General features: G+C 36.2%; 1 protein-coding gene across 1 annotated transcript in view; it reads right to left on the bottom strand.

Annotated features, from left to right (window-relative positions):
- Positions 1 to 26,954, bottom strand: part of ZBBX (zinc finger B-box domain containing) — a 59,370-nt gene that overhangs the window by 10,274 nt on the left and 22,142 nt on the right. Inside the window, exons 8-16 of the mRNA XM_087725298.1 lie at positions 21,328 to 21,507; positions 19,146 to 19,326; positions 17,582 to 17,702; positions 15,635 to 15,813; positions 13,794 to 13,897; positions 11,905 to 11,984; positions 10,475 to 10,623; positions 4,797 to 5,068; positions 1,549 to 1,708 (exon numbers count right to left, since the gene is read on the bottom strand). Coding sequence (XP_087581424.1) covers positions 1,549 to 1,708; positions 4,797 to 5,068; positions 10,475 to 10,623; positions 11,905 to 11,984; positions 13,794 to 13,897; positions 15,635 to 15,813; positions 17,582 to 17,702; positions 19,146 to 19,326; positions 21,328 to 21,507 — 1,426 coding nt within the window. The remainder of the gene's footprint in view (positions 1 to 1,548; positions 1,709 to 4,796; positions 5,069 to 10,474; positions 10,624 to 11,904; positions 11,985 to 13,793; positions 13,898 to 15,634; positions 15,814 to 17,581; positions 17,703 to 19,145; positions 19,327 to 21,327; positions 21,508 to 26,954) is intronic.

The raw sequence follows: 26,954 nt of genomic DNA, 5'->3' as shown, positions 1-26,954 counted from the left end.
GGGTAATCTAATCCAAGATATGAAAAATGGAGAGGGAACATGAAATATACCTACAATGGGAAACTATTGAGATTTAAACACAGAATCACAAATTGGGGGTATAAAGGATGTATAATTATATAAAGATAATGATGAGAATAGCTCATCAGGTCTATATCTCAGCCAAAATTAGGTTGGAGGGGTGGTTTCAAAAGCACAATGACTATATATGTATACTTCTTTGTTCTATTTTTCTTAAAAAAGGAGAATACATGTTAAAATTAAATATGTACATTGAAAAGGAATTATAAATACCAACAACATAAAACGGAGCTTGCTCAGAAGCTGAAATACACCAAGTAAATGAGATGAAGAGTGGGAAGTAGAGGAGAGAGGTAAGGAAAGAAGAGAGGAATAGGAGAGAGGGCAAGGGTGGGGGAAGAGGAGGAGACAAATGAGGAGTGGAAAGGGGAGCGGAGAAGGAGAGAGGAAGGAGAAGTAGAGAAGGGAAGGGAAGAAAGGAGGTAGGGAGGGGAGGGGAGAGGGAGAAGAAAGTGATGGATAAAGTACAAATATGGTGTATGGAGAGCAGAAGAGCCAATAATTGTTTTGGGGAGTTGATGGTAAGATGAATTGATGTAAACATTTAATAATACAATATGATGTTGGCTATGTAATAGTATACATCTGATTATATGTTATGAAAATGAAAAAAAATTAAAAATCTTTATTAAAAAAAGATAGCTATAGACATTAGAAAATACCTGGATCCTCCATCTTATTATTAAATGTTAGCTGCTAATTGCTTTATGATTTTCTTGATTATTTTATACTTATTTTATTATGTGCCTGTCTTTTATTGTGTTTCATCTTAGGTTGAAAATGAATCTTAGTGAAAGCTCCTGAGACTTGAGCTGACACTGTCTTGCTGTCATACTGTGTCACCAACTGGAACCTTTGAAAGACCTTTAATTCATAGCCTTTTCTCTGGACAGATTTGGTGGAAAGTAAGCTTGACCCCAGCTGCAACCCCAAGATGATAAACATTCCAAGGTTAAAACCTGAATGTTCTGGGAAGATGAACTCAAAACATTTACTTTACCAGCCAACAAAAGTAAAATGGAAAAGTATTTTAAGACAATATGTAGCTTTTTCATTAATGACTAGGTTGTTTATTAAGCAAGTGATTTATCTCTACATGATTAATTAAAGGTTTCCTAAAGAGCTCTCTTGATAAAGAGGCAATCAAGTTCCCTCAACCGTAGTTTGAAGAAATAAAAAAAAATACTTACATAATATTTTCCACAATAAGTGTAATCTGACATTGCATAGTAGTTACATATAGCATAAGAGAATGCAGTTTTTTTTAAATGGTGCAATATTTCTGTATGTCTTTTAGGTGTAACATTTATACCAATTGAAGCCAAAATTTGCTTGTGCATAATGCTACGGTTCTGACACATACAGACAAAATTGTTCAATTTCAAAATGAAAGAGAAACCACCATGCATTGAAAATGTTCTCAATAAGCAGAAACACCAATAGAGAAATGATTTTATGCATGACTACCTGAAAATGAAATGATGCTCTTTGGAGAATCTCGGGCCTTGTATGATGAAGGAATGGATTCCATCTTAAGCTGCAGACAATTTGTACCCATTGTAAAAAATTCTTCAAGTCCTTGATATGGGTTACAAACAGGTTTCTCTCTTAGGGCCACCTGTGACAACTAAAATAACAATAAAAGAAAACGACAAGAAAAATAACACTAAGTGTTGCCTTTTCATTCTTCCACATGAGCTCATGTATGGAATAATCCATTTAAAACATCTAAAATCCAAAATAACTTGACATAAGCAGAATAATTAGGACTATCATCATTTCTTGCCTCTCCTTAAGATTCCAGGTAAGGAATGAAATTATAGATTGAGTTTTGCTGATATTAGTGGGGGGGCGTTGGGGGGGAAGCTACATCCCTTATCAGTGATGGCGAACCTTTTCGGCACTGAGTGCCCAAACTGGAACATGTGTGCACCGGAAATCACCGAAGATCAGCTGTCTGGCATGCACATGCCTGGTTTTTGGCTGGTTTTTGCCATTTTTCAGGGCATTTTCAGGGCATTTTTGAGCAGTTTTCAGGGCAGTTTTTTTGGCCCCTGAAAAACAGCCTGAAAATGGCCTGGAAAATTACCCCAAAATGGCCTGGAAAAGGCCCCAAAAACAGCATGAAAACAGCTCTAAAAATGGCTCCCAAAAGACCAAAAAACAGCATGCTTTTTGGCTGTTTTTCAGGCTGTTTTCTGGTGCTCCAGTGCCCACGAAGACCAGCTGGCCAGCATGCACGTGCCCACAGAGAGGGCTCTACATGCCACCTCTGACACAGGTGCCATAGGTTTGCCATCATGGTCCTATACCCAGAGATTTTCCCCAAAGTACGAGGACCTTGCCGAGAAAAGAAAGTAGAATATTAGGAAACTAAGTAAGTATAATGTATTCAGTATGAATATAGTAGTGATATTGCTGTCCTGTCTTGCCTACTCAGAATTAGTTTTCTTACATGGAGTGGAACTTGTTTCTAGATTGCCAAATATTAATCAAATCTTTTTGCAGTCAATTCTTTTTTTATTACACTTTCATTAAGCCCCCATCTCTATATAGAACCAACGTGGTATGCAGGCATGACTATATTTATAGAATTTATTTAATACTATAAACTGAATTAAAATGCTGAAGTTATCCATGTGCATTATTTTAGATTTCTTCATACAGCATGGGAAATGTAAGTGGATTTGCATATACTGAAATTTGCTCGGTTCTACAGGAATAAAATGATGCATAAAATGAAATACCCATTTTTAAAGGCATGCAGAAATGGGATGTCATAGCTACAGTACAGCCGGAAACAACAAATGTAGATGCTGCTGTCCAGCAAACCAAATGGCCTCGTTTGTCAGTGGAAATGCTGGAAGCAAATTTTACATATCCGCACAGGATCAGCAGACAGCTCTACTAATATGGTTTCATTTTTTTTAAAAAAATTACATTTAAAGGACGAACATTAAGTAGATGCTTAAGGCTGGTGTTATATTAAATATTTGAAACAGTCAAGCAATACAAATCTTCTTTGAGGCTATTATAAAACAATACAGCATAAGAAAATTAAGTTTGTTAATATTAAAAACAGCCAGGTGATATCTAATATTTTCTCACAAAACCATGAGTTTCAAAAGGGAATGATCAATGCATAAATATATTTAAATGAATGTAACTATTTAGAGCCAAGAACCGTTGATCTATTCTCTAAGCCCATATCCTCCTCCGTACACTCTTATCATTTAATCTTCCACTGATATTAAAATATTATTAAAGAAAAAAAAGCAGAAATTGTTATGGAAAAGTGGTAGCCCAATGAAGGATGGCAGGGTTCAAAAGACAAGAAAAAATAAAGTAAGACATTGATCTAAATAAATTGTATATAAGAGAAAGTATGTATATGTCACATACTTGAGAAATAGTTGTGTGACTAATGTATGAGAAAAATAACTTTATGTGGTAAGGGTGTTCAATTTTTCCTGATCCAAATAAGTCCATTTTACTTTCTAAATAGGTAGTTCTGAATATTCTGAAGGGAAGGGATAATAAAACGGACTCAGGGTGAGTTTTTTAGAAGTGGGGGAAAAAGTCATTTCAAGATCAGAAAAATCATTTCAAGGTCAGATGTCCCTTAAGTCAGACATCTAAAGAGTGGCTATGGGAAAGTGTGTTGGTGGCTCTGGATTGGTCTGTGTGACTTTAAGGAAGATTTTTTAGAAGAACGCCACAATTGTCAACCCAGTAAAGATTCACACATCTGCATCAGCTGCATCTTAATGTTCAAAGAATCATCCTAGACACGACTATGTATTTGCTGAATAAATCACAGAAAGAAAACCATCTGCAGGAGCACCAAAGATCTTTTCAAACTGCCACTGTGCAAACAAGTGGGACACAGGGAGAAAATACATTGGTCTCCCTTTCGCCTCAGCACCAACCAATAATAGTATGGAATCTTTTCTTCTCAAAGGGGAAATTAGAAGCATGAATGGCAGCTCCATTCCCATTCCTGACTGCTGAAGATTTCCTACTACAAAATCTTCACAGAACAACCCTGGAATGTGGTTTCTGTGCATGCCAGGTAAACTGATTTATTTATTTATTGTAGATGCTTTGGGGCCTCTAAGAAAGTTAGTCTGTGGTTGGAAACTATTTCTGTTAGATCAGGTGAAGGAAGATACACAAAAGGCTCCAATAACAACAGCTCTTTATTGCAAGTCAAGTAAAAATCCGGCTGAAGAATGCTTGGGCAGCATCCCCTTTTAAAGGGATCTGTCAGACTTCTTGACCAATGGGGTTAAACCTCTGTTCCCACCGGAACAGAGGACTTTGTTGAAAACCAGGGCGGGGGGGATATCTAACAATTTCCCCTGAAAGAAGCTAAAGGGATAAAGGGCAGGAAATGCTATCAATAATCATGAAGATAGAGACAACATGTATCATAGTAGGCTTGCTTCCCCTCGCATGTAAGAGTTCTTCCGAAATTTGGGATTGTTTTGTTCTCTGTATCCTCTCCTTCCTCCCTCAACTTCATAGATCTTATAGATTCAAGAATTCCACCAACACATAAGGGACTTCAATTTGAGTGACAGCCTGAAAGTACAGTGTACCATACAACCTGAAATTATTCTGACTGGCACTCTAAAATATAGTTCAATAAATAATGAGACAAATCCCTCCCAAGCTAAAACAGCAATAGTAGTAATAATATGTAGTAGTAGTACCAAAGAATATTCTGGAATGACTGGTGAAGAATCATGCATGCCTTGAGACACATTGTTTTCTTTAACTAACTCCATTGCTGGGAAAGATTTGCTGGCATCTAGTTGAGGAGGACTTGGTGTCTGCTCATTTGACATGCAAAAGCTTTTCTTTTTGATTTTACCACTCTCGTCTTTTGTTATTGCTCTTTCAGATAAGGAGTTGGGAGTCATTTCTTCTCTACAGGAACAACTACCAGCAACATCAGCTCTTTCAAACTGTGAAGATGTTCTTGCTAAAGAATTGAGAGGGGAAAAAAGATCTTGTCAGTTTAAATCGGTGCACGTAGCTTTCTCGAATAATTAGCCCTCGAGTTTTATCAGCTCACATGAAACACCAAGGAGCTTTATTCAGAACTGCTTCTCAGACTGATAGACCAAAGGCAGGCTGAAACTGTTGTATTGCTAGCTTCCTGCTGATATTATTTTAGTATTTAAAATTCAAAAGCTTATTAATTACGGTTAATCAGGGGAGGAAAGCCAAGGGTATTCCCTGTACAATTTTCCATGTTTCATTTATCCCTTGCCACATTTCACCTTGTCCTCTAGCTGTTCTGAATACTAAATTATTATTTTTAAATAGTTTTTATTGAACGTTTTAACCTTTAAAAACAGAAAGAAAAACACAACAAGAAAAAACAAAACACAAAACATACATAACAATATAAAGTAATTATACAGCCTTCTGTATCGGCTTTTATAGTTCTCCATTCTGCATTGCTTTCCTGTTACTTTTATCTTGTCCTATAATATAACAACAGTAGTACTAACACTTATAATAATATTAATTATTTATATCATCATATATTTACATTCTCTATTTTCTGTTTTGGCTTCTGTTTTCTATCCACTTATAAATTCTATTCCATATTTTACAGAAATCCAATTATTCTCTTTCTTTTAGTTCTATTGTCATTTGTCCATCTCTGCACTTTCAAGTACTTTTCTAATTATTGTTTCATCTGAGGATGTATTGATTTTTTTCCAGTTTTGTGCGAAAGCAATCCTAGCTGCAGTGCGTATGTCTATTATTATGTATTGTTTATCCATTTTTGATCTAATAATCCTAATAAGAATGCTTCTGGTTTCAGTTCTGTTTTTTGCTCCATATTTTTTTCCAACCATTTCCAAATTTTGCACCAGTATTTCCTCCACATATGGTAAAATGTTCCAGACTTGTGGCTACATCTCCAACATTTGGGGGATAAATTTGGGTATATTTTGGTAAATCTTGCTGGAGGCAAATGCCATCTATAAAACATTTTATAGAGGTTTTCTTTGTAAGCTACTGCTGTCGTAAATTTATAATTTTTTCCCCATAATTTATCCCATTTTTCTAACTCTATATTATGGCCAAAATTTCTTCCCCAGCTAATCATTGTCTCCTTTACCGTCTCTTCCTCCATTTTGTATCATTAAAAAAAAATTATATAATTTGGTAATCATTTTTCCTCCCGTTCCTAATAATATTTTATCTAATTCCATTTGTTTCTCATGTATTCCTTATTGTTCCCGATCTTTTTTAAATTTTGTTTTAATTTGTAAATAGGGCCACCATTCCATATTTATTCCTTGTGTTTTCAGACCTTGTACTGATTTTAGTTCTTCTTTTTCATCTGAGAGTTCTGCATAGCTTACCATTTTGCTGCGATCTATAGGATTTGGATATATCATTGCCTCCATCGTTGATAACCAGATTGGGATTGTAATGGTTTTTTTTTTAATTTTTTCCCAGACCTTAAACTTACTATGTGTCTCTGGAAGTATGAATGAGATTTATTCTTTCCCTCCCAGAGGAAGCCATGCCAGCCTAGTTAGAGATCATGGCCTTCTAGCATAAAAATCCTTTTATTTTTAAGTTGAATCCAGTTCTTGAGCCATATCAAGGCTGCCGCCTGATAGCAAAGCTCCCAGTCTGGGAGGCCAAAGCCACCTTTGTTTCTACTATCATGTAGAAGTTTGTATTTAATACACGTTATTTCCCCCCTGAACAGATAAATTTGGATACCATTTTATTTAGTTGTTTGAAAAAAAATATCTTTAATTTAATCGGTATTGTTTGAAAAAGTAGTTTGGTTAGTACATTCATTTTAATTGTTGAAATTCTGCCAATTAGTGATATCTGTAGTTTAGTCCATATATCCAAATATTTTTGTATTTGTCGTACCAATTTATTGTACATCTTATTATAATACATTTTGTCGACAACCATAATATTCCCAAATATTTAATTTTCTTGGCCCTCAAAATCCCCCGTTTCTCCTCCAGTTCTTCATTTTGTCTTTTGGTTAAATTCTTACTTAATATTTTAGCTTTCTCTTTATTTATTTTAAGCCCTTTACCGAATTGGCTTATGTTTTGTAATAATATTAGTCCAGTTTCTAGAGTTCCTCTATGAAAAACGCTAGATCGTCTGCAAAGGCCCAAACTTTGTATTCTTGTCTTCTAATTTTCAATCCCTTTATGTCCTGGTTCTGTCTAATTTGTAGCATCAATGTCTCTATTGAGAGAATAAATAACAGGGGGGGATAGAGGGCATCCCTGTCTTACTCCTTTGGTTATGGTGAAACCTTCTGTTAGTTCCCTGTTTAGTATTATTTTTGTCCCATGACTAGAAAATATTGCTCTGATCATCCCAATAAATTTATCTCCAAAGTTCATTACTGCTAATTGATTTATAAGAAAATGCCAATTTAGGTTATCAAATGAGTTTTGTGCATCAATAAATGTCAATGCTGCTTGTTTTCCTGAGTGTATCTCGTAGTATTCCAATATGTCCAATATCATTCGTATATATTTTTTTATATGTCTGTTAGGTAGAAATCCATTTTGGTCTGGGTGTATGATTCCGCTTAGTATATTTTTAATTCTTTCGACCATTATTGTCATACATATTTTATAATCAGCATTTAGCAGTGAGATTGGCCTATAATTTTGGATCTTTTGTTTTTCAGTGTTGTCTTTGGGAATTATTATCCAGGATTTTGGTGTCTAGCTCGTTCTACTACTTCATTATACATTTCTAATAATATGTTCTCTAATGACTTTTGCAATTCTTTATAGAATTCTGCTGGAATTCCATCCGGACCCAGGGTTTTGTTATTTTTTTTGTTTTTGGATTGCCTTTTTTAATTCTAGCCTTGTTATTTTCTCATTTAGTGTTTCCTTTGTTGTTTCCGGTAAAGTTAGAAGATTCCTCTTCTGTGGGTATTTTTTAATATCCTCCTCTTCTATTTTCTCTTGGCTATACAGGGTTTGAAAGTATCTTACTGCTATACTTTTTTTCCCCTTCCTTTTGGTGATGTATCACCTCTTCTGCATCCTCTAATTGCTATATTAATTTCTTTTCTTTTTCTTTTTTTAGTTTATAGAGTAGCCATCTCCCCGTTTTGTTAGCAGTTTTGAAATAATTTTGTCTACTTGATCTAATTTTCTGGGCACTTCTTGTGTAATTAAATTTAATCTGCGTTTAATTATTTCTTTTCCTTCTTTAACTTCCTGGTTTTGAAGTTCTTTTTGAATTTCATATTCTAATTTCCCCAGTTTCTCCTGGAGCTCTATATATAGTTTATTTTTATCTTTGTTTCTTCTTATTGTATATGCTATCATAATGCCACGCACATAGGCTTTGGTTATATCCCAAAGGTTTTGAATGGTTGTCTGTCTGTTTGAGTTTTCTTTTAGGAAAAATGCTAAAAGAACACAGTTCTTTTCTTTCACAACCCCTCTGATTCATGGTCCATGTCTTTTTCCTTTTTGCCTCTCCTTTCCATTTAATTGTTAATGGGTTGTGGTCCACCCACATGTTCGATGTTATTTCTACTTCCTCTACATCCTTCTCCATTTCCGGGTCCATCCACCCCATGTCAATCCTGGACCATGAATTATGGGGGTTTGAAAATAATGTGTATTGACTCTTCTGTGGCTTGATTTCTCTCCAGACATCTTTCAGATTTAATTCACGGGCCATTTCAAAGAATACATTTGGTAGTGTTCTCCTTTCATATATTTTTTTTATTATCTGTTTTACAGTCTTTCTTTGGGTCTACTATGCATTAAAGTCCCTTAATAAACATAGGTTGTCCAGTTCCAGTTCTGCAATCCGCTTATGTAATTTACTGTAGTATTCTTTCTGGTTCATGTTTGGTGCGTATATGACTACAATTAGTACTCTTTTTTGTTTTATTGATACTTCAATTGATAATGTTCTTCCCTCTTCATCTGTGTATATCTGTTTAGGTTTTAGCCAGTCCTTTATATATATTACAATTCCCCTTTTCTTTGTTTCGGCCTGTGATTGGAAATGTAGAAGGCACAAAGAATGGCCTTGAAGGATAATGGAACGATTTCATTTCATTTTCATTTTCCCTTTATTTGTATGCCGCCCTTTTCCCTGGGGGGACTCAGGGCGGCTCACAGTTCAAAAAAAAAGGGGGGGGAAAGGACAAACATTTTACAACATAAGACACTACATCATTTAAAAACACAACAGTCACACAATTCGAGTGAGGTTAGAGTCTTAACCCCAGGCCAGCCGGGACAGCCAGATCTTTAGGGCAGCGCGGAAGGACTGGAGGGTGGTGAGGGTCCAAATCTCCACGGGGAGTTCGTTCCAGAGGGTCGGAGCAGCCACCGAGAAGGCCGCCATGGCAACAATCAGACAAGCCTGTTGAATGAGTCCATTCCAACAAACTAATTTGAGCAAACATTACAGGTCCCACCTGTAGGAGAGCGCGTGGCAGAACCTGGAGGTGGTGGGGAGTAAAAAATGGGATCATCCCTAGGTAGCCACAAGTGAAATAAGTCCAACCCTATATTAGAATATTCATGACTGGGAGAGGCATTGTAACAAGATCAGCCAATGAATAGGCATAGCAACTAAGTCAGCCAATGGGAGCTTGAACAGATGAGTCTGTGCTGAGAATTGAAACTGAAACAAGACTGATCTCTATCTGCTCTGAACTCTGAAATGAAACCAACTGTTCTCTCCTGTTTGTGTTCTGCTTGTAACTTCTACCAGTTGAAAGAATCTACTATTGGTATTGTACATTTATTCATCTATTAATATGTATATAAAGAAGTTAATGAATCCAGCTGAATCAGTTATCTATGTGTGCTTTCTAGATTTGATTTTTCTGCAACAAACTCTGATACCCTCCTTGTGTACCATTGTTCCTTATTTAATTCTAACCAGGTACTGACCATTAACTGAGAAGATTCATGTGCATTGGCTGTTAAGCAACAAACCAGCTTAACTGAACCTTCACATGTGGAGTGGTTTTTCGTATGTGTCATATCCCTTATTCATACAAAGATGATATGAAGAAGGAGGGAAGCACATACAGATTTAAAAGATTCTGCTACTTCAGCTGTTCTAATGAAAATAGTTTTAGAGCTATATGGCATTTTTTTTAAAATATGGTCTACCCTATTTAAGCTAAGCAAGAAGTAAAACATACTTATATTTAAAACGTATCAGCATTCCAGTGGTGTAGTGAGCATATTAGCAGTTTATCTGAGGATATACCCTTGAGAAAAATACAGAAGCTGTTAGCAAGGCTGTCTCTGAAGTCTGTGAATGAGGCTAGAACAATGTTGACACAAGTCTACTTTAACAGGAGAGGAAAATGTTGTAAGCTTACTTTTTGGAGTTTCTTCATGTCTGTTACAAAGAAAAGTTAAGCCCTTTTCTCTGTCAACTACAGAAGAAAGAGGTGACCTTGTAGTCATATTGATGGAGGGAGGCAGGAAAACATCTGGTTCAGTCTTCTGAGTTTTTGACATAGTACCACTTGAAATAAAAGGGGAAAAATAGAATTTAAAATGATCAAACAATCATGTTAGGACTTCTAATACAGGTTTCTAAGAGTTAAACATACATTTTTTTTTTAACAAATGCTGAAACTGTGACCTATAAATTGCAGTTTCTTGATTTCATACTGAAAGTATTTGAAAATTGCTTGCTTGCAATTATCTGAATTGGAATAAACAACTATTTTGTCTTTCTAATAAGCTGTTTTATTTTTATTTTTAAAGTAGCATAGAAATACAAAGATAAATTATGTTTTTTAGAAAACAAAATAATTAATTATATTACGTATTCTGAAATCATGGGATTTTTTCTTTTTCTTTTTTATTAAATTAGATTGTTTAATGTGAATGAGCTAAAACGACTTGTTCATGTTCCAGTTTAGAGCCTGAAATTGAGAGAATGGGTGTTCCTTTCCTAAATAGATCCTAAATAGAAAACAGATCCATGCATAGGATTGATAGTAGAGCGATGCAGGCTTTTGTTACACTTACACCCATATAATTCAGCATATGAACCTCAGAATGAAAGCCTTTGCATATAAGATTACCTAGACGAGTATTAGCTAGCCTATTTGATTTGTGAAATCTGCAAATCTGGCTGTAGTCTTTCCAACCTTTATTCAACCCATTAATGAAAAAGTATAGGGCTATTGGATCAAAGACCAATGCCTGTAACACAATTAAAAAATATACTTGTTCTCTTTACAATAGCTGTGAATCCATTTAATAAATATGCCATTCATTTCTATTGCCTTTTTAGCACAATGTTGTCAAGACTCTGTCAAATGTTTTTTTTAAGTTGAGAAATACTTCTGTATGTTCATCGCATGCCTAAAATCTATTACCTTTTTTTTAATGAGTTGTTATTCAGACCACATTTGTTTTTTGACTAACCGATGTTCTAGTAATCACTACACTGTTTTCAAAATGCTTACAGACTGATCGCTTTATGAGCTACCCTGGGATCTTCCAAGGTATCGTTGTCATGCTGATAGATCCCTAGTTCCTCTTTCCTTCCTTTTTCAAAAACTGATACATTTGCCTTTCTCCAGTATTCTTTCAGTGAGTCATCTATTCTTCATGATTTCTCAAAGACTTTTGGCTACAATTTCAGCAGCTTCTTCAATATAATAGTATGTAACCCATCTTGTTCTGGAGACTCATTCAAGATCGGACGATATTCTCTGAATATTTATCAAGCTTAAGGTGCATTCCTGCTCTTTCACAAACGCAAAGTTCATAATTATGTTGAAATAATTACCCATAATATATCAGTTCATCAGACCCAGCTTCCATTACTATAAAGTTAGTGGACTCTTCTTCTGCCTCTTCTTTACAAGCCTTATAAAAAATAAATACATAGATTTTATATTATATTTTATCTTACAAATTACGTTATAAAATAATTGGATTTTGTATTTGTTGGGAAATTGTGATGGGTAAATTATTAGTTTGCACTAAGCATGGGTTCTATTCAGTAAATTTTAAAAAAATAGTTTGATGTTTATTTATCAAACATTATTAAACATTAAAACAGCTGGCAAAAATGAGAAAAAAAAGCAGACAAAAGCAAAGCAAAAAAACCAAAACCTGAAAAATACATAAAGGTTCAAAGACTATGGAGAATTTAATAAAATGTTCTATATTATCTATCTTTATACATGAAAAAGCACAAAACATTCCAGATCCCCTGGAAACAGTACTGTGGGTAATTAGCATAGACAGCCCCAACAGGAATGGACTTGAATTGTTCCAGCTTTAACCCTTTAATGTGTGGACTAGAAGTGGAAAATAGAATACCAGGTGATTCTGTCTTCTATTGTAGACCATGGAAATGATAATTTGGTGTAACATTTGATGATGTATCCAAATGACATTCTTAATTATGTTACATATTTTCATCCTTAAATCAATCCTCAAAGTTCCAGCTATCACAGCACCCCGGTGGTCACATGATTGTGATCCAGGTCCTGTGCAACCAGTCTGAATTTCCAACAATCTCAGCTTTCCTTGACTGCAGTTTGCAATTTCCTTGTGGGAACCTTGGCTTCCCACACACAAAGTCAACAGGGAAGCTGACAGAAAGTCAAAAGTTGATGGTCACATGAGGTTGTTGCTTAATGACTCAAAATGATTCACCTGATGATGTGGGAACTGAGTGAAATGGCCATCACTAAGAGGTACGGTGATGTAATGTGCTTTACAGCCACACTGCTTAGCAATGGAAATTCAGGTCTTAATCACTCACTAAGCAAGAACGACTGGTAGTACAATTAACTTTATTAAACTGTGTTCTGCTTAACTTTAGCTACTGCTAGATTAATTTGGCTCGGCATGGTAACAATAGCCCTTAGACTTATATACCGCTTCACAGTGCTTTTACAGCCTTATCTAAGTTGTTTACAGAGTCAGCATTTTGCCCCCAACAATCTGGGATGATCTTTTTCCTTCACTAAACAAAAAAACAAAAAAAACTTTGTAAGATTTAGGCAAAAGGAGAAGGGGAGAGCAAAGGATGAGGTGGTTATATAAAGTCATGGATGCAATGAACATGAATTTGGAAAAATTCCAGGAGACCGTGGAAGACAGGAGGGCCTGACGTGCTAGGGTTCATGGCATCCTGAAAAGTTGCACACAAAAGTTACCAAGTGAACAACAACAAAACAAAAAGTTACTGTGCATGTCACATTCGATATTGCTATCCCCAGAGCAACAGATGTGACTAAGGTAAGTAGTTTTTTAAATAATCAACATAAGAAGATATTACACACTTTCATAATATACTATCTGATAACCCATAATATACTATCTGATAACCCATAATATACTATCTGATTGCCCGGGTATTAATAGATGGCGAAGTGTTTGTCTGAGAGGGAGCCATTGAGATGGGCCTTTCTTCCCCCTACTGCTATGCCCATTCTCCTCTCCCCCCCGCAGTATTATATATATATATGATGAGATAGTATAGTATAGTATAGTATAGTATAGTATAGTATAGTATAGTATAGTATAGTATAGTATAGTATAGTATAGAAGATATTGATATAGAAGAAGATAGATAGATAGATAGATAAAAGAAGATAAGTGACCCAACTAATATATAAGTGACCAAATTAAAAGAAAGCTGACCAGGCATTATATACGCACATCATCAAGGATCTTGATTTTCAAAGAAGGCTCAGAGCTTGTAAGAACCGTCCCAGACTCTTCTTGTTCCAAAACATCTGCCCAATAATTTTTCATTTCTGTAGCTGAAAATAAAACATTAAATTTTGCAATCAACCTGTTTTTAAGATTGGTAATAAATATTTCTGCATGACTAGAGTAACAACACCTCCTTTTGAAAGAATATGATTTTCTTGCCTTATATTCTAGGAATGAATGTTTTAAATATTGAACACAATACACTTAAAATTAGAAGATATATCTTTATTGAAGATGATAGTTTGCACTATATCATTGGTTCCCAAAGTGGGTGGTACCGCCCCCTGGGGGGCGGTAGGATGACTTAGGGAGGCGCTAAGAGGCAAGGGGGGGGGCAGGGGGCGCTAAGAGGCAAGGGGGGGCAGCAGGGGGGCACGAAGAGGTAAGGGGGGTCGTCAGGGGGCGCTAAGAGGCAAGGGAGATAGGAGAGGAGTGCTGGAGGTGTTCTGCTGTACTGTACTCCCGACTTGCCTAGCTTAGCTTGGAGGCACAGAAGGGAATGCAATGGGACCGACAGCAAGAGTCCTTCTCCGCGTGGCATCTGATATTCCCAAAAATATGATAAGTAACATGATAATGATTTTATGTTTTTTCCATGTTTAGAATATATTCTTCTGATTTTAATGAAAATAACCTTATTAACAATTGTAAATGTATATAAAATTATGTAAATATTCTGTTTAGCTGAATAAGAACTACGATCATTCTTGCTTATTTTTAATGAAGGCTGATCCATTTATAGTAAAAATGGATGCGAATCACAAGGAAGGTAGGTTGGGTATGTTCGCCACCTTGAATTATTTGTAAAAAATAATAAAGATGGGATATAAACAAATAAGTAGAATTAAATAAATAATATGGATTAAATGTGCATCTTGCTATGAAAAAACAGCTGTGTTACTCAGCCACTGATTAGGAGACAAATCGATATTCCAATGCATGGAGATTTTGAGTTCTTGTATAGAAAAAAGGCAGGACATAATTGTAATGAATAAAATATTCTCTAGGTAAAATACCAACTGGTAATATTAGATTAATAACAAGGGGGTTATTTTTTGGTCAAAATAGTAGGAATTGCATTAAATTGTGCCAGTATGTGAAGAATAATGTTTTGCTAGACATCCAAAATTCTGTCGCTCTGGTTTCCAAAGAAATTCCATGCTTTTTTCCTCTGATGAGACAGATTCTCAGAAGACTCTGACAGACCTTTGATTATGCTAAAGGGGGAGAAATATTTTCTATCCTTACCAAAGCATATAACTATAAACTTGACTAGCTCTCCATTCAGCAGATGACAGTAAAGTTCAATACTGTGGCTTTCTCTTAATTGAAAGGATTTGGGATGAAAAAAGACATCAGATCGTTTTTCTGCCGGTTTTTTTCTTTTCTTTATCTAGGCTTTCAAATTAAGGAAGATTCTGCTTGTGTCCCTACAAAGACCCTCCCTCATATAATAAGCCCAACCAAAACTTAGGAATCCCAATTATAGTTTCCTTGTAATTGTACCATTTGGGATTCACTCACATCAGATTTTTAAGTAACGGGAAGGGGTTCAATGATTGTAGTTTCCTTTTTCTCAATAAAATCTTTCTATTTTCTACCCTATTGCAAATCTCTATTTTGGTTTTGGTGCAGCAATATTTTGTTGTATTTAAACATTCCCCTGACACGTGCTGGAATCAGCTAATACCTGATTTCACTTCCCCCAGAGCTAATTTATTAACTGAATTCTTGAAATCGTTTTGTCTTAGATGTACGCAGGGATGTATGAAAAGCCAACTAACCTATTTCACGAGCATTTATTATGTCATCCTCTTCCTCCTCCTCCTCCTCCCCCTCCTTCTCCTTCTCCTCCTCTTCTTCCTTTTCTCTGTTCCAAGTATCAGGAATTTCATTTGACAATGATTCCTTGAATTTTAGTTCATCCATTATAATGTTATATGACAATTTATCGATTGGAGTTCTAGAAATGAAAATAAGGAAGGTAGTGCTTTAAACGTTCCATCGATTACTCTTAATAGGATTGTATTCTGCAAAAAATATATATCAAAAAATCAAGTGCATAATTCTTTGGTGGATTCAATGATACCTGCTGGAATACTGGTAGATGTGGTCAAGAGACTATAACTAATTTCAGCACCTGATCTAGGGATGTACATAGAGTTGTCCATGAATATGACCTAGAAGTCTCAGATTACACATAATGCAGTTGCTTACCTGCTGACCAGTGTCAGCAGAATCACAACTAATCAGACAGTACATCTAATCCGAGAACCGCTGTGGCGCAGTGGTTAGAATGCAATACTGCAACTAATTCTGCTGACTGCTGGCTCCGAGCAGTTTGGCAGTTCAAGTCTCACCAGGCTCAAGGATGACAACCTTCCATCCTTCTGAGGTGGGTAAAATGAGGACCCAGATTGTTTGGGGCCATATGCTGACTCTAAACGCTTAGAAACAGCTGTAAAGCACTGTGAAGTGATATATATGTCTAAGTGCTATTGCTATTCTACTGATTGCCAATAAGCTTCCAAGCCCAATTTAAGATGCTATTTGTTGCTTATAAAAGCATTTTATTTCAGCCTTTGCTCTATTTGGGATTGCCTTATCCAGGCTGAATCTGCCCAACTGACATGACACGGCCAGGAGAGGATGCTATGTTACTCATTTTAGTGAGATCAAGGATATAGGGATGTGGAAAATGGCATTCATCGCAGTAGTTCCCTTGTTTTGGAACATCTTTTCCTGTGGAGCTTGTTAGTCTCCATCCTTTTATCTTTTAGGAAGGAGATCCAATGCAGTTCTAGAATGCATCAATACAGGGATAGCATCAAGAATACAACAAAAAAAAAATACCCATCTATTCTGCACACCTGGCATACTGAATCCAGTTCTGGTTACTATGATGCAAAAAAGATTCCGAGGCCCAAAGAAGAGTGGAGAGAACAGCAACAAAGATAATAAGGGGTCTGGAGGCTAAATCGTACAAGGAATGGTTAAGGGAACAAGGTATATTTAGCCTAATGAAGAAAAGGGTTAGGGTGACATGATAGCCATCTTCAAATAACAAAGACCTGGCACAGAGAAGAGGGACTGATTTATTATCCAAAAATCTGACAGCAGGGCAAGAAGCAATGGATGAAAACTAGTCTGAGAGATATCCAGCCTGTAACTAAGAAGAAACTTCATGACAGTGAGAACAATTAGTCAATGGAGCAGCTTGCCTCCAAGGGTTGTGGGACTTCCATGGTCCTTTCCAGACCTATGATTCTTTTCCATTAGTTTTTTGGGAAACTGTACACTTCAATATAGTGTTGTAAGCCCCTAGAAAATTTTCAGGATACAAATAACTGTATTAAATAACTGTAATAATAAACTGTAATAAAACAACATTTGGTTCTAACCATCTACAGCTGACCTACACTGAAGAATAGCCCACTGTTTTTCAGTTCTCATCAAGCAACTGAGCAATTCAAGTTCTATAGCAAACAATAACTGTTTACAATGCTAACATTCATTCCAATTATTTTCTTCTATTGACGAAGAATCTGAAATCTATTGAAATTGCTTGCTAACTGCATAACTGGTAATAAAAACAGACCTTGCTATTTGTTACTACAATGGATTCCTAATAAGTTACCCTACTGCAAAGCAATGCTTTAAAGTATTATTATATAGTTTGATTCATTTGAAAATGCAGTTTCTCCCACATATTGCAGCAATCCAGTCAATACCTTCTATGCTTCTTAATTAATAATCTTTCCATATAGTTCAAGTTATCATCTTTGAATTCAATTTCAGTAGACTTCTTCATAATTGGAGGGCTCGTCTGCACCTGACACATTCCCGGATTTTCTATAACAATAAGAGAAAATTGTTAGCTATTATTTTAGCATACGAAGGTAACAATTTTGCCTGATTGTAATTTTATAAAAAAAATGTATATTAAAAGTTTTAAAGAGAAGATAAAAACTAACAAAAACTAGTATAAAGAAAGTAAAAAAAGGGAAGAAGAAAGAAGAAGACAAAGGTCTCGGGGTAAAGGATAAAAAGAAATAGAAGTAGCTTCCAATTTACTCTGAAGCAAATATGAGTACAAGGTTATTTCTTACTCTATGGTGACAAAAAGAAAAGCTCACTTTTTCCTATTATCTAGGTTTTTTTCCTAATCATCAAAATCATCAAGTCCATTTTTACCTGGTACATGCAAAAAATATGTAAGGGGTTTCCAATCAGTCATAAATATAGTTAATGTCTTTTCTCTAATCAAGGAAGACAATTGATACCTGCAATTTCTATCACCTTTTCAGTTTTGAGTTTACAATGAATTTGCTGTAGTTGACCCGTGTATGTGTGTGTGTGTGTGTGTATTCTTCAACTTACAACAGTTCATTTAGTGTTTAGTTACAACGGCACTGAAAAATGTCACTTATGACCACTTCTCAAACTTACAACCGTTGCAGCATCCCCATGGTCATGTGATCAAAATTCAGACACTTGGCAACTGATTCATATTTATGACAGTGTCCAGGGGTCATGCGATCACCTTTTGTAACCTTCTGACGAGCAAAGTCAATGCAGAAGCCAAATTCTCTTAAGAGCCATATTCCTAACTGAACAACTGCAGTGGTTCACTTAACAACTGCTATGCGAATGGGGCAAAACTCACTTAATAGCTGCCTCACTTAGCAACAGACGCATTTTTTCCCCTAGTTTTTCTGTCCGTGAGATCCAATAGAAAAGGCTCTGGTTTCAATTATACTTTAGTCTGAATTAGTGTATGCATGGTTTTATCACACACCTAGCAAACATGATAGAATGTTCATTCTTATTAATCTGATTGTCAATGTTCACTGTAGAATAATAACAGAATCTGTGGAATATTTAAACAAAATCCTTTAAAATAATGCAGAATATTAATATTCACTAGAATAACGTGCAACTCATAAAATCAATACTGCCACAATCATAAGCTCTTTGCATTGAAATTCCATTAAGGCTTGGTACACAAGCTTTCTCAGCCCCAGGAAGAACATCAGTGCAGAAGTACTGATATTATTTTAAAAGGTGCAACAATAGAATGGCTGATTAAATATGTGAATGGTAATTTTGCATTGCATACAAAAAGAGAGAGACAGAAAGACAAGCATGGTACTTGAAGAAAATGGGGCAACTTGTTACTGTATTCATGTCCAGGAAAAGATGCAACCAGCTCTTCCTTTTAGACTGAAAATAATGTTGAACTTTTATGCTGTTTTTTCAAAACGTTTTACTGTACAAAACAAATGCAGCCAATACCTGACCCAACCTGGCAGGAACGTTCTTCTTTACTTTTCTGGGAACAATTTCCACTTCTCCACTGATTCAGAGCTTCTTGAAAAGACTCGGCTGATTCTTTTTCATCAAAGGTGCCATGCAGAAAAAATCCGCCATTTTGAATCTCAGCCCAGTCCTCAGTAGAAGATACTGTAGAATGTTTCTGAATTAAAATTGCAAAATTAACTTGAATTAAAATGAATTTAATTGTTTTTTAGTACATCGCCCAGGTATAAAACAGGTTTGCCGCAGCATTTAAAAGCATGCTTCGCAGAGCACACTGGCACAAGTAAAATTCCTATGTTCAAAATGTTAAGGCCACACAATCCTTTGCGGCTTGGCATGGCTGTTTCAAGGAGTTTTCCAAATTATCTCTAACAACATACATGAACACAGCTGCTTTGCAAGGAAAATGATTATTTTTGAATGGGTCACTTTCATCTTTCAAAGGGCACAGCTACTGTGTTCAAAGAGGGATGCATCACTAGTGCCAAGGTACCATATTTTTCCATCTATAAGACGCCCCCATGTTTCATGTAGTTTCCTGTAGTAAGCACACTACAAGCCATCACTGTGAAGAAGCCATCTTGTTAGAGAGAGTGATACTAGAAGAACAGGACAATGCATCACAGGAACACTAGAGATGAAATCTAGAGTGGCAATGTGATACAGGAAACAACTATAATAGAGAGGAATGATGGAGCTGCATATAAGATAAAGGCGCATACGGCATGTGCCGCCTTCTCCTCTCGCCGTTCTGTGTATACGTTGCCCCTCCATTTTCAAGTAAATATTTTAAAGAAAAAGTAGTATCTTATACATGGAAACATATGGAATTTCATTCATGCTTGGAATAGCCATAATATTGGACCTAAGCATGGGTCATGCTCAGTTTCATAATCTTTTTTTGCCACAGTCATTAAACAAATCACTACAGTTAAGTGACCCACATTGTCATTAAGCTGTTCTAACCGAGGATTCCCAAGAGCATGAAGCAAATTCCTTATCCCGACAAAAAACTCTTTTATTAATTTACTGTGAATTCTGCTCATTCACATCCAGCAAAGTCTTTCAAGGGAGGATTTACAATCATAAACCTTATCTGGTTGGAGAGCTGCCAGTCGATATCTGCAAAACTTGGCAAGGAGTCTCGGAGAGTCAGGAGCCAATTAAGTGAACTAATTGCCTCCTGCAAACTCCACTCCCCTTTCCTTCCTATTTTATTTCTTCTGGGATGGGCCATTCATTGTCCACCTGTGGCCTTACTGCCAAGTCAACCCCTGTTCTTTAGCTGTTCCCTTTGTCTGGCAACTCTGTACATGCGCACACTGGGAACAGGCTCCAGCTGTTCATCTGCCTCACTGATGTCTGACTCTGAAGGCAGTTGATAACAAGCATATGGCTCCGGCCCCCTTTCTGCCTCCGACACAGAACCCTCATCAGAGCCTTCCCCAGGCTCCAGGACTGGCCCATGTTCATCCCCAACCTCCTCACTGTCCGAATCTGCTGCCAGCTCCACAGGCCGCTGGTGGGCCACAACATAAGCAAATCTGGTTTCCCCCACTCACTTTGTTTGTAAGAGATTTGCTGGGGAAGTCATCAATCGCAATCTATGAACCTGTGATACTGCAACTGTTATACATACATTCCATTTGCCAAGCACCCACAATTGTTGATATGACCATGGGGATGCTGAGACAGACATAAGTGTGAGGACTAGTTGTAAGTCACTTTTTTCCATGCTGTCCTAACTTCAAATGGTCACTATGCAAATGATTGTAAGTTGAGGACTACCTTTATTCACATCTTATAATGCAATAACAAAATTAACGGAGGAAAGGAATCAAACATGTGAAATATTATATGCAATTTCCCAAATTTAACAGATAACCTTGGGGGGGGGGATTTAATCTTTTTCTCAGGATAACCTGAAGCATGGATTAAAAATAAAATTAAGAAAATATTAGATATTAACTCAAATATTTAATATTATTCAACTGTCCAAAAACAAATAGAAAAGCAAGTTATTTTCTTCCAAAACATTTTCCCTAAGTTGCTTTGATTAGACTACATCCTGAATCGGTGAATTTTGGTTATGATTATGTCATAGAAGTCTCCCTATTTTTAAGATCACAACTTTCTGGCTTTAAACATCATAGACTACCTCAGTATTATCTGTTGGTGTTCTTGGTGAAGGTGGAGGAACAGCAACTATATCTTCTACTGCATTGGTCACTTTTTTCCTCTGTCCATTATTTATGAAGTCATTAGTCTCCGGTGGATGGACAGTTTTCAGGAACTGCTGTGCAGCTTCCAATTTTCCAACTGAGATACGTGTTTTTCCCTATGGAGAAAAAGTCATATATTAAATTGCAAACCAATACAAAATAACTTTGTGTTCCTGTATAATGAACACATGACTATAGGCATCCTATTCTGATAATATCAGGCAAAGAAGCAAACAGTTTACAGATTAATATTTGGCTGTCACTTATTTTATTTCCCTGCACTCTTATCTACATGGTCATTTCTTTCTATCTCTGGATTCTTTCTAGATAACTGGCTTTGTTATTCACAGTTACTGTCCAAGGTTTCAGCCGTTTCCAAAGATTTCCATTTTTTTCCCTTCCTTAACACATTAAGATGGCCACCTAATGCTCATTGACACAATTAACTATGGTATAACTCTGCATGGTATAACTCTGCATAGGCATCAGGAAGGGCATCTGGCCAGTAAATGTTTAGCTCTATTCAGTCGCTCTGATTCTACCCCAATGCTAAGCGGTGTGGTGGCCTAGAGGTGGAGCTCTCGCCTCAAATTCAGGAGGCAGTGAGTTTGATCTTAGGTAGGAGCAGATATTTCTCTCTCTGGGCGCAAAGAGAAAATATCTGCTGCAAACTCTGCATAGGTGTCAGGAAGGGCAACTGATCAGTAAACGCTCAGCTCCGTTCACTTGCCCCAACTCCACCCCAATGCCAGGAATTATAGGGTTGTTAAAAGAAAATAAATGTAAGATTTAGCCTTGCCTGCCTAAATTCACAACATATAGATAGCAAATTCTTAACTAAGATTAAGCAAAGAAAAATACAAATCTATCAATAAAAATAAAATAATTTAAATATTAAGAATTAAAAGATACTATTCATTTTAATATTACACAGATTATTTTTTGTAATAGAAATAGATAGTATAATTAAAATTATTGTCCAAAGCAAACAGAAAGATTCAAGTTAATATTTACCCCCAAATACATCATTATAAATAAATATTCCTGTATTAAAGAGCTACATATCTTGTGTACCAGCTCTGGCAATCTGTGTTTTTGGGCTTTTTATTCAAAGAAAATAATACAATTTGCTCTGCTTAACCAAGAAGTAACTAATTGAATCTAATATGCAAGGGAAACTGGGAGCATAAATGGCCTATACTCTATAAAACCGAAGGTCAGAAACATGAATACACAGAAAGCAGCCAGTGACACAAGCACAATTATCTTAAAGCATTAAACATTTTAGGGGGGAAATCTAATTATAAAAATTGCTAATGTTTTATCCTAAAATTGGAGAATACTTAAGGCAATTCTAATGATACTACATTTTTACAAACAAGTTTTTACAGCATACCCCTTGCAAATTGTATGTCTGAACCACTAGAATTTTTTCTTCCATGTTTTGAATAAATTCTTCAGATTACTAACAATTAGAACCAAGCAACTAAATAACACGATATATAAATTCACTAAGACATCTTTAAGGGTTAATGAAAGGTTTTAATATTATATACAACCAGTTTAATTGCATTGCTTCTTATATTCAACATTGGACTTTCTCAACTGGGTGGTATTTGGATTCTGTCTGTATATACAATTTGCTCTCATTTTTTGACAGATGCAAGGAAGCATCTTTAACTGCTCTTTGAGTATTTGGTTTTGGCAATAAAGAGCAGGTGACTGCATGTCAATCCTAAGTCATGCAAGTGTGGCTCCTGGATAAGCTTGTTCAAGTCACTTTTATTAGAGTAAAAAGAAAAGTATCAGGAACATCAGTTTTCATCCATGAATGGCCAACTTTATTGTGAACGGAGTCAAAGAGAAAGGATCAGTTACAAAAATATATTTCATTTGGGAACAAAGCAATGTTTAAAGCTGCCAGTTGGCAGATAGCAAAAGAAAGAAGTCTATGAAAAAAGGATTCGAGTTCCTAACTTCAGCACCCTATGGGCAAAAAGGAAAGAAATAAATTATTATAACAAAAACAACAATTCAAGTGTACCGGTTCCAAAAATATTACTTTTATTCTGAAGTATACTTTTTTTTCATTATGAAAGACCCAGCTAGTTTTGAGATATAACATTAAGCCATAATGAGGCTTGCTTTTAAGTTAGTGCCTTTTATAAATCTAACATGGCTTTGTATGATGGATAAATCAAGCCAGTAGGTTCTGTTCATGTTTTTTTGAAAACTTCTGCTTTAAGAATATGTATGAATGAAGCCACATTAATTGCTTGCTCTAAGCTCACAATTATAGCCTCACCTGTTTCATTCTTTCCTTGTTTATATATAGATGTTATTTTTTTTCTTACAAGAAACTAACCCCCAATTCATACTGTATTAGCTTCCAAAACATCTTCATTAGAAGTAGGAAAATTAAATCTGTTTAAATTTTATTAAATTTTGTAATATTTGTCCTATTCTAACTGCAAAATAACCCTCCATATTTGACCAGTTATAGGTAAATTAAGATAGGTTTCTTATTTCAAATGTCTTCTCTAATAATCCAATTTTACAAAATCAGGCTAACAATATAAAATACATGTCAACCGTGAGTTATGGAAAAGGGTATCTTTTTTCTATTTATCCAGAAACTATCACCAGCCATTTTGATTATGTTATCATGTGGCATAAATTGTGTCAACTTTCAGTGACTTTCAGATCTTCCAATAGTACAACCACTGAGTCCATCAACCTTGCTGCTGGTTATCCTCATCTTCTCTTCCTTTCAACCTTATTTCTTGTCTTTTCACATTCTTCTCAACCAATTTCTTTTAAGATGATTCCACAATTCTTCTTGTTCAAGACTTCAAAGTAATTTCTGATGTTCTCCTTGAAAATGATGGGTATGCTCAAGGTAATGCTCTGGATGCTGCTCGGCTTTCTTCTTCTTTAGCTTAATTCAGAACTTGCACATGAAAAGTTCATGATCTATTCCAGCTGGCACTTTAGCCATGTCTTTGATGCTATAATTGAGATCTTTCATCTTCTTTTAGCAAGAATATAGTCAATTTGATTTCTATATATTCCATCTGACAACATGCATATGGTATCATTTTGGATGTTTGAAGACAGTATTAGCTATGAAGAAACTGTTGGCGTGGGAGAACTGGCAAGTTGATCTCCTGCTTCATTTTGGTTTCCACTACATTTTCCTCTTTAATGTTTCCAACTTTGGCATTTTAATCGTGAATCACAAACAGAACATCTTGCTTGCTTTTTCTGTCAATCCCAAATTAAAGATAATCATAAAATTCATCAACCTCTTCTTCCGCACTAGTGGATGCAGTATAAACTTGAATGAGTGTTATATTAAAAAGTTGTCCGTGAAGTCTGATATTATTGAGTCATTGGTTGCTTTGTATCCAAGAACTGTTGTAGTTACATCGATTCTAGCTATAAAAGCAATACTATTGCTTGTTTTTTCATGTCCTGAGTAATAAGTGAAGCGATTTTCGGACTAAGCATTCAATCCCAGTTCTTCTCAATTCGGTGACGTCTAAGATGTCAATTTGCGGCCATTTCATTTCATCTTTCATTGTGCTAAGCTTTCCTCTGCTTATGCTTCTTACATTCCATGTCCCTTTGCAACTTAGACATTCCAAAAGCTTTAATCTTGCCACATCCTAAATACCATTATTCTCATCTCGTCCTCAGAAGCATGCTAAGTGCTAAACAACCTGAAGACATCGTTATTGGAAGCTCTTTTATGTTTTCTATGTGTGTGTGATTTTCTTTGTAAAAACAAAGGAATGATTTGTCATTGTCTTCTATGAAGTATGAATTGATACCTTTATCACTAAAGTGATCATCTGCTTCCGGCATCTTCCTATATAGCTGCTGCCCAATATATTCTTGCTTTAGCTGGGCAATTGGAAAATCTTTGTACCCTGGGTGACTTTGCTGGGAAACTACATTTTTGTAGTTTTCTCCCTGCCCACTGCTCTCCCAATGTTTTTTGCTCCCTGCCCACTGCAGTCATGATAGGTTAGCACAGCAGGACTTAGAAGGGGCCACTTTCAAGAGTCTAGTTTCGATTAATACAGTTAATGTATCCTGACTCACTTTATATTACATATATTAAATCAACCATACTAAAGACTACTTAGACATGAATATTTGGAACCATATGCAAATGGCTAACATGTATGTGCTTCCAAGCAAATAATAATTCCAATACGATGAATGGTGGAGATAATTAAGTGATAAAGACCCAATTGACTGACTTTGTTTCCATAGCTCTATGTTCCAAATGGTACTACACATTTTGGGGAAAGCAATTTTCCCATGCCACTATGGCAGAAGGAAATAGGAGCATAAGATATCCTGGCTTTCCGACACTACCTATCTTCAGTGGCTGTTTAAGGATGAACAGCCCATAACTACAGTGTAGGTGGCCAGATTCTGTGCAGCAGCACTGGGGATTCATCACAAACATGTGTCTTCTCCTCCATTATGTTCTATAATAAATGTGGCAAACCCTTTGCACTGCTTAGTCCTTTCCATTTTAGCATTGAACCTACAACAGGCCGCACAGCCTATGGATTATAATTGTAGTATAGTTAGACCCTGTATAATTGACAGACTGGATTTTATTATAGACTAGTGCTGATAACCTGGCATAGCCCTGGTATTTATTTATAGGGGGAAAATGTCCGTACCAAATGTAATTTCTAATATTGGATTTTCCCCCTTACCAGAGGGAGCCCCCTTGTGGAGTACTATGAAGCCGTTACCATGGCAACTCCACTGCACTGTACAGTAGGAGCCATTTTACGGCAGTACAGAAGAAAACATGTTAAGGCACAACAGACTGTATCGTAACATTGTGTGTGTGTGTGTGTGTGTGTGTGTGTGTGTGTGTGTGTGTGTGTGTGTATGTATATGCATTGTGTCACAACCCCTGGTATGCCTAAATATGGGAGGGAGCATAGTGCTTCCCTTTTCTGTCTATCGGCTCACTCTGGGAGCCATCCAGGCAGAAAGCCATTTTTTTATGTTGCCTTGTTACATTTGTGTTGCAATTGTGCTGATAATTGCAACACACACACACACACACACACACATGGTATCTGGTCTAAGACTGTAATAAATTGATTGATTGATTGATTGATTGATTGATAGAAAGGGGCATAAGATATGGTGAAAGAAAACTCTGTAGTGATCCAAGATAGCGCAAGGGTGTTTTCTCTGAAAGGCGAGGCGAGATGAAAGCAACTAAACAGCAAGAGATGTTCAGTTACACAAAATGAATGGTTTTGTTAAACAAGAAAAGATACAAAAATGGGGGCGATCTCTACCTCTTTTATACATAAAGTGATATATTCCTAATGAGAGTATGTTCTATTGCTTTCAATCACGAAAGCTGCTTGCTGACTTTTGACCACCAGCTGTCAGCTGTGACCAGGGGGGCATTTGCCCAGGTTCGCCTGGTCCGACAGTTGCGGCCCTACCTAGATCGGGGGGCCCTCACAACAGTCACTCGAGCCCTTGTGATCTCTAGACTGGAATACTGCAATGG

This window comes from Thamnophis sirtalis, unplaced genomic scaffold (genome assembly GCF_051295495.1).
Source record: "Thamnophis sirtalis isolate CommonGarterSnake01/CBP01778 unplaced genomic scaffold, rThaSir2_p1.2 scaffold_11, whole genome shotgun sequence".
NCBI lineage: Eukaryota > Metazoa > Chordata > Lepidosauria > Squamata > Natricidae > Thamnophis > Thamnophis sirtalis.
The sequence above is the reverse complement of the archived record's forward strand: the minus strand, read 5'-3'. Positions and strand labels throughout refer to the sequence as shown.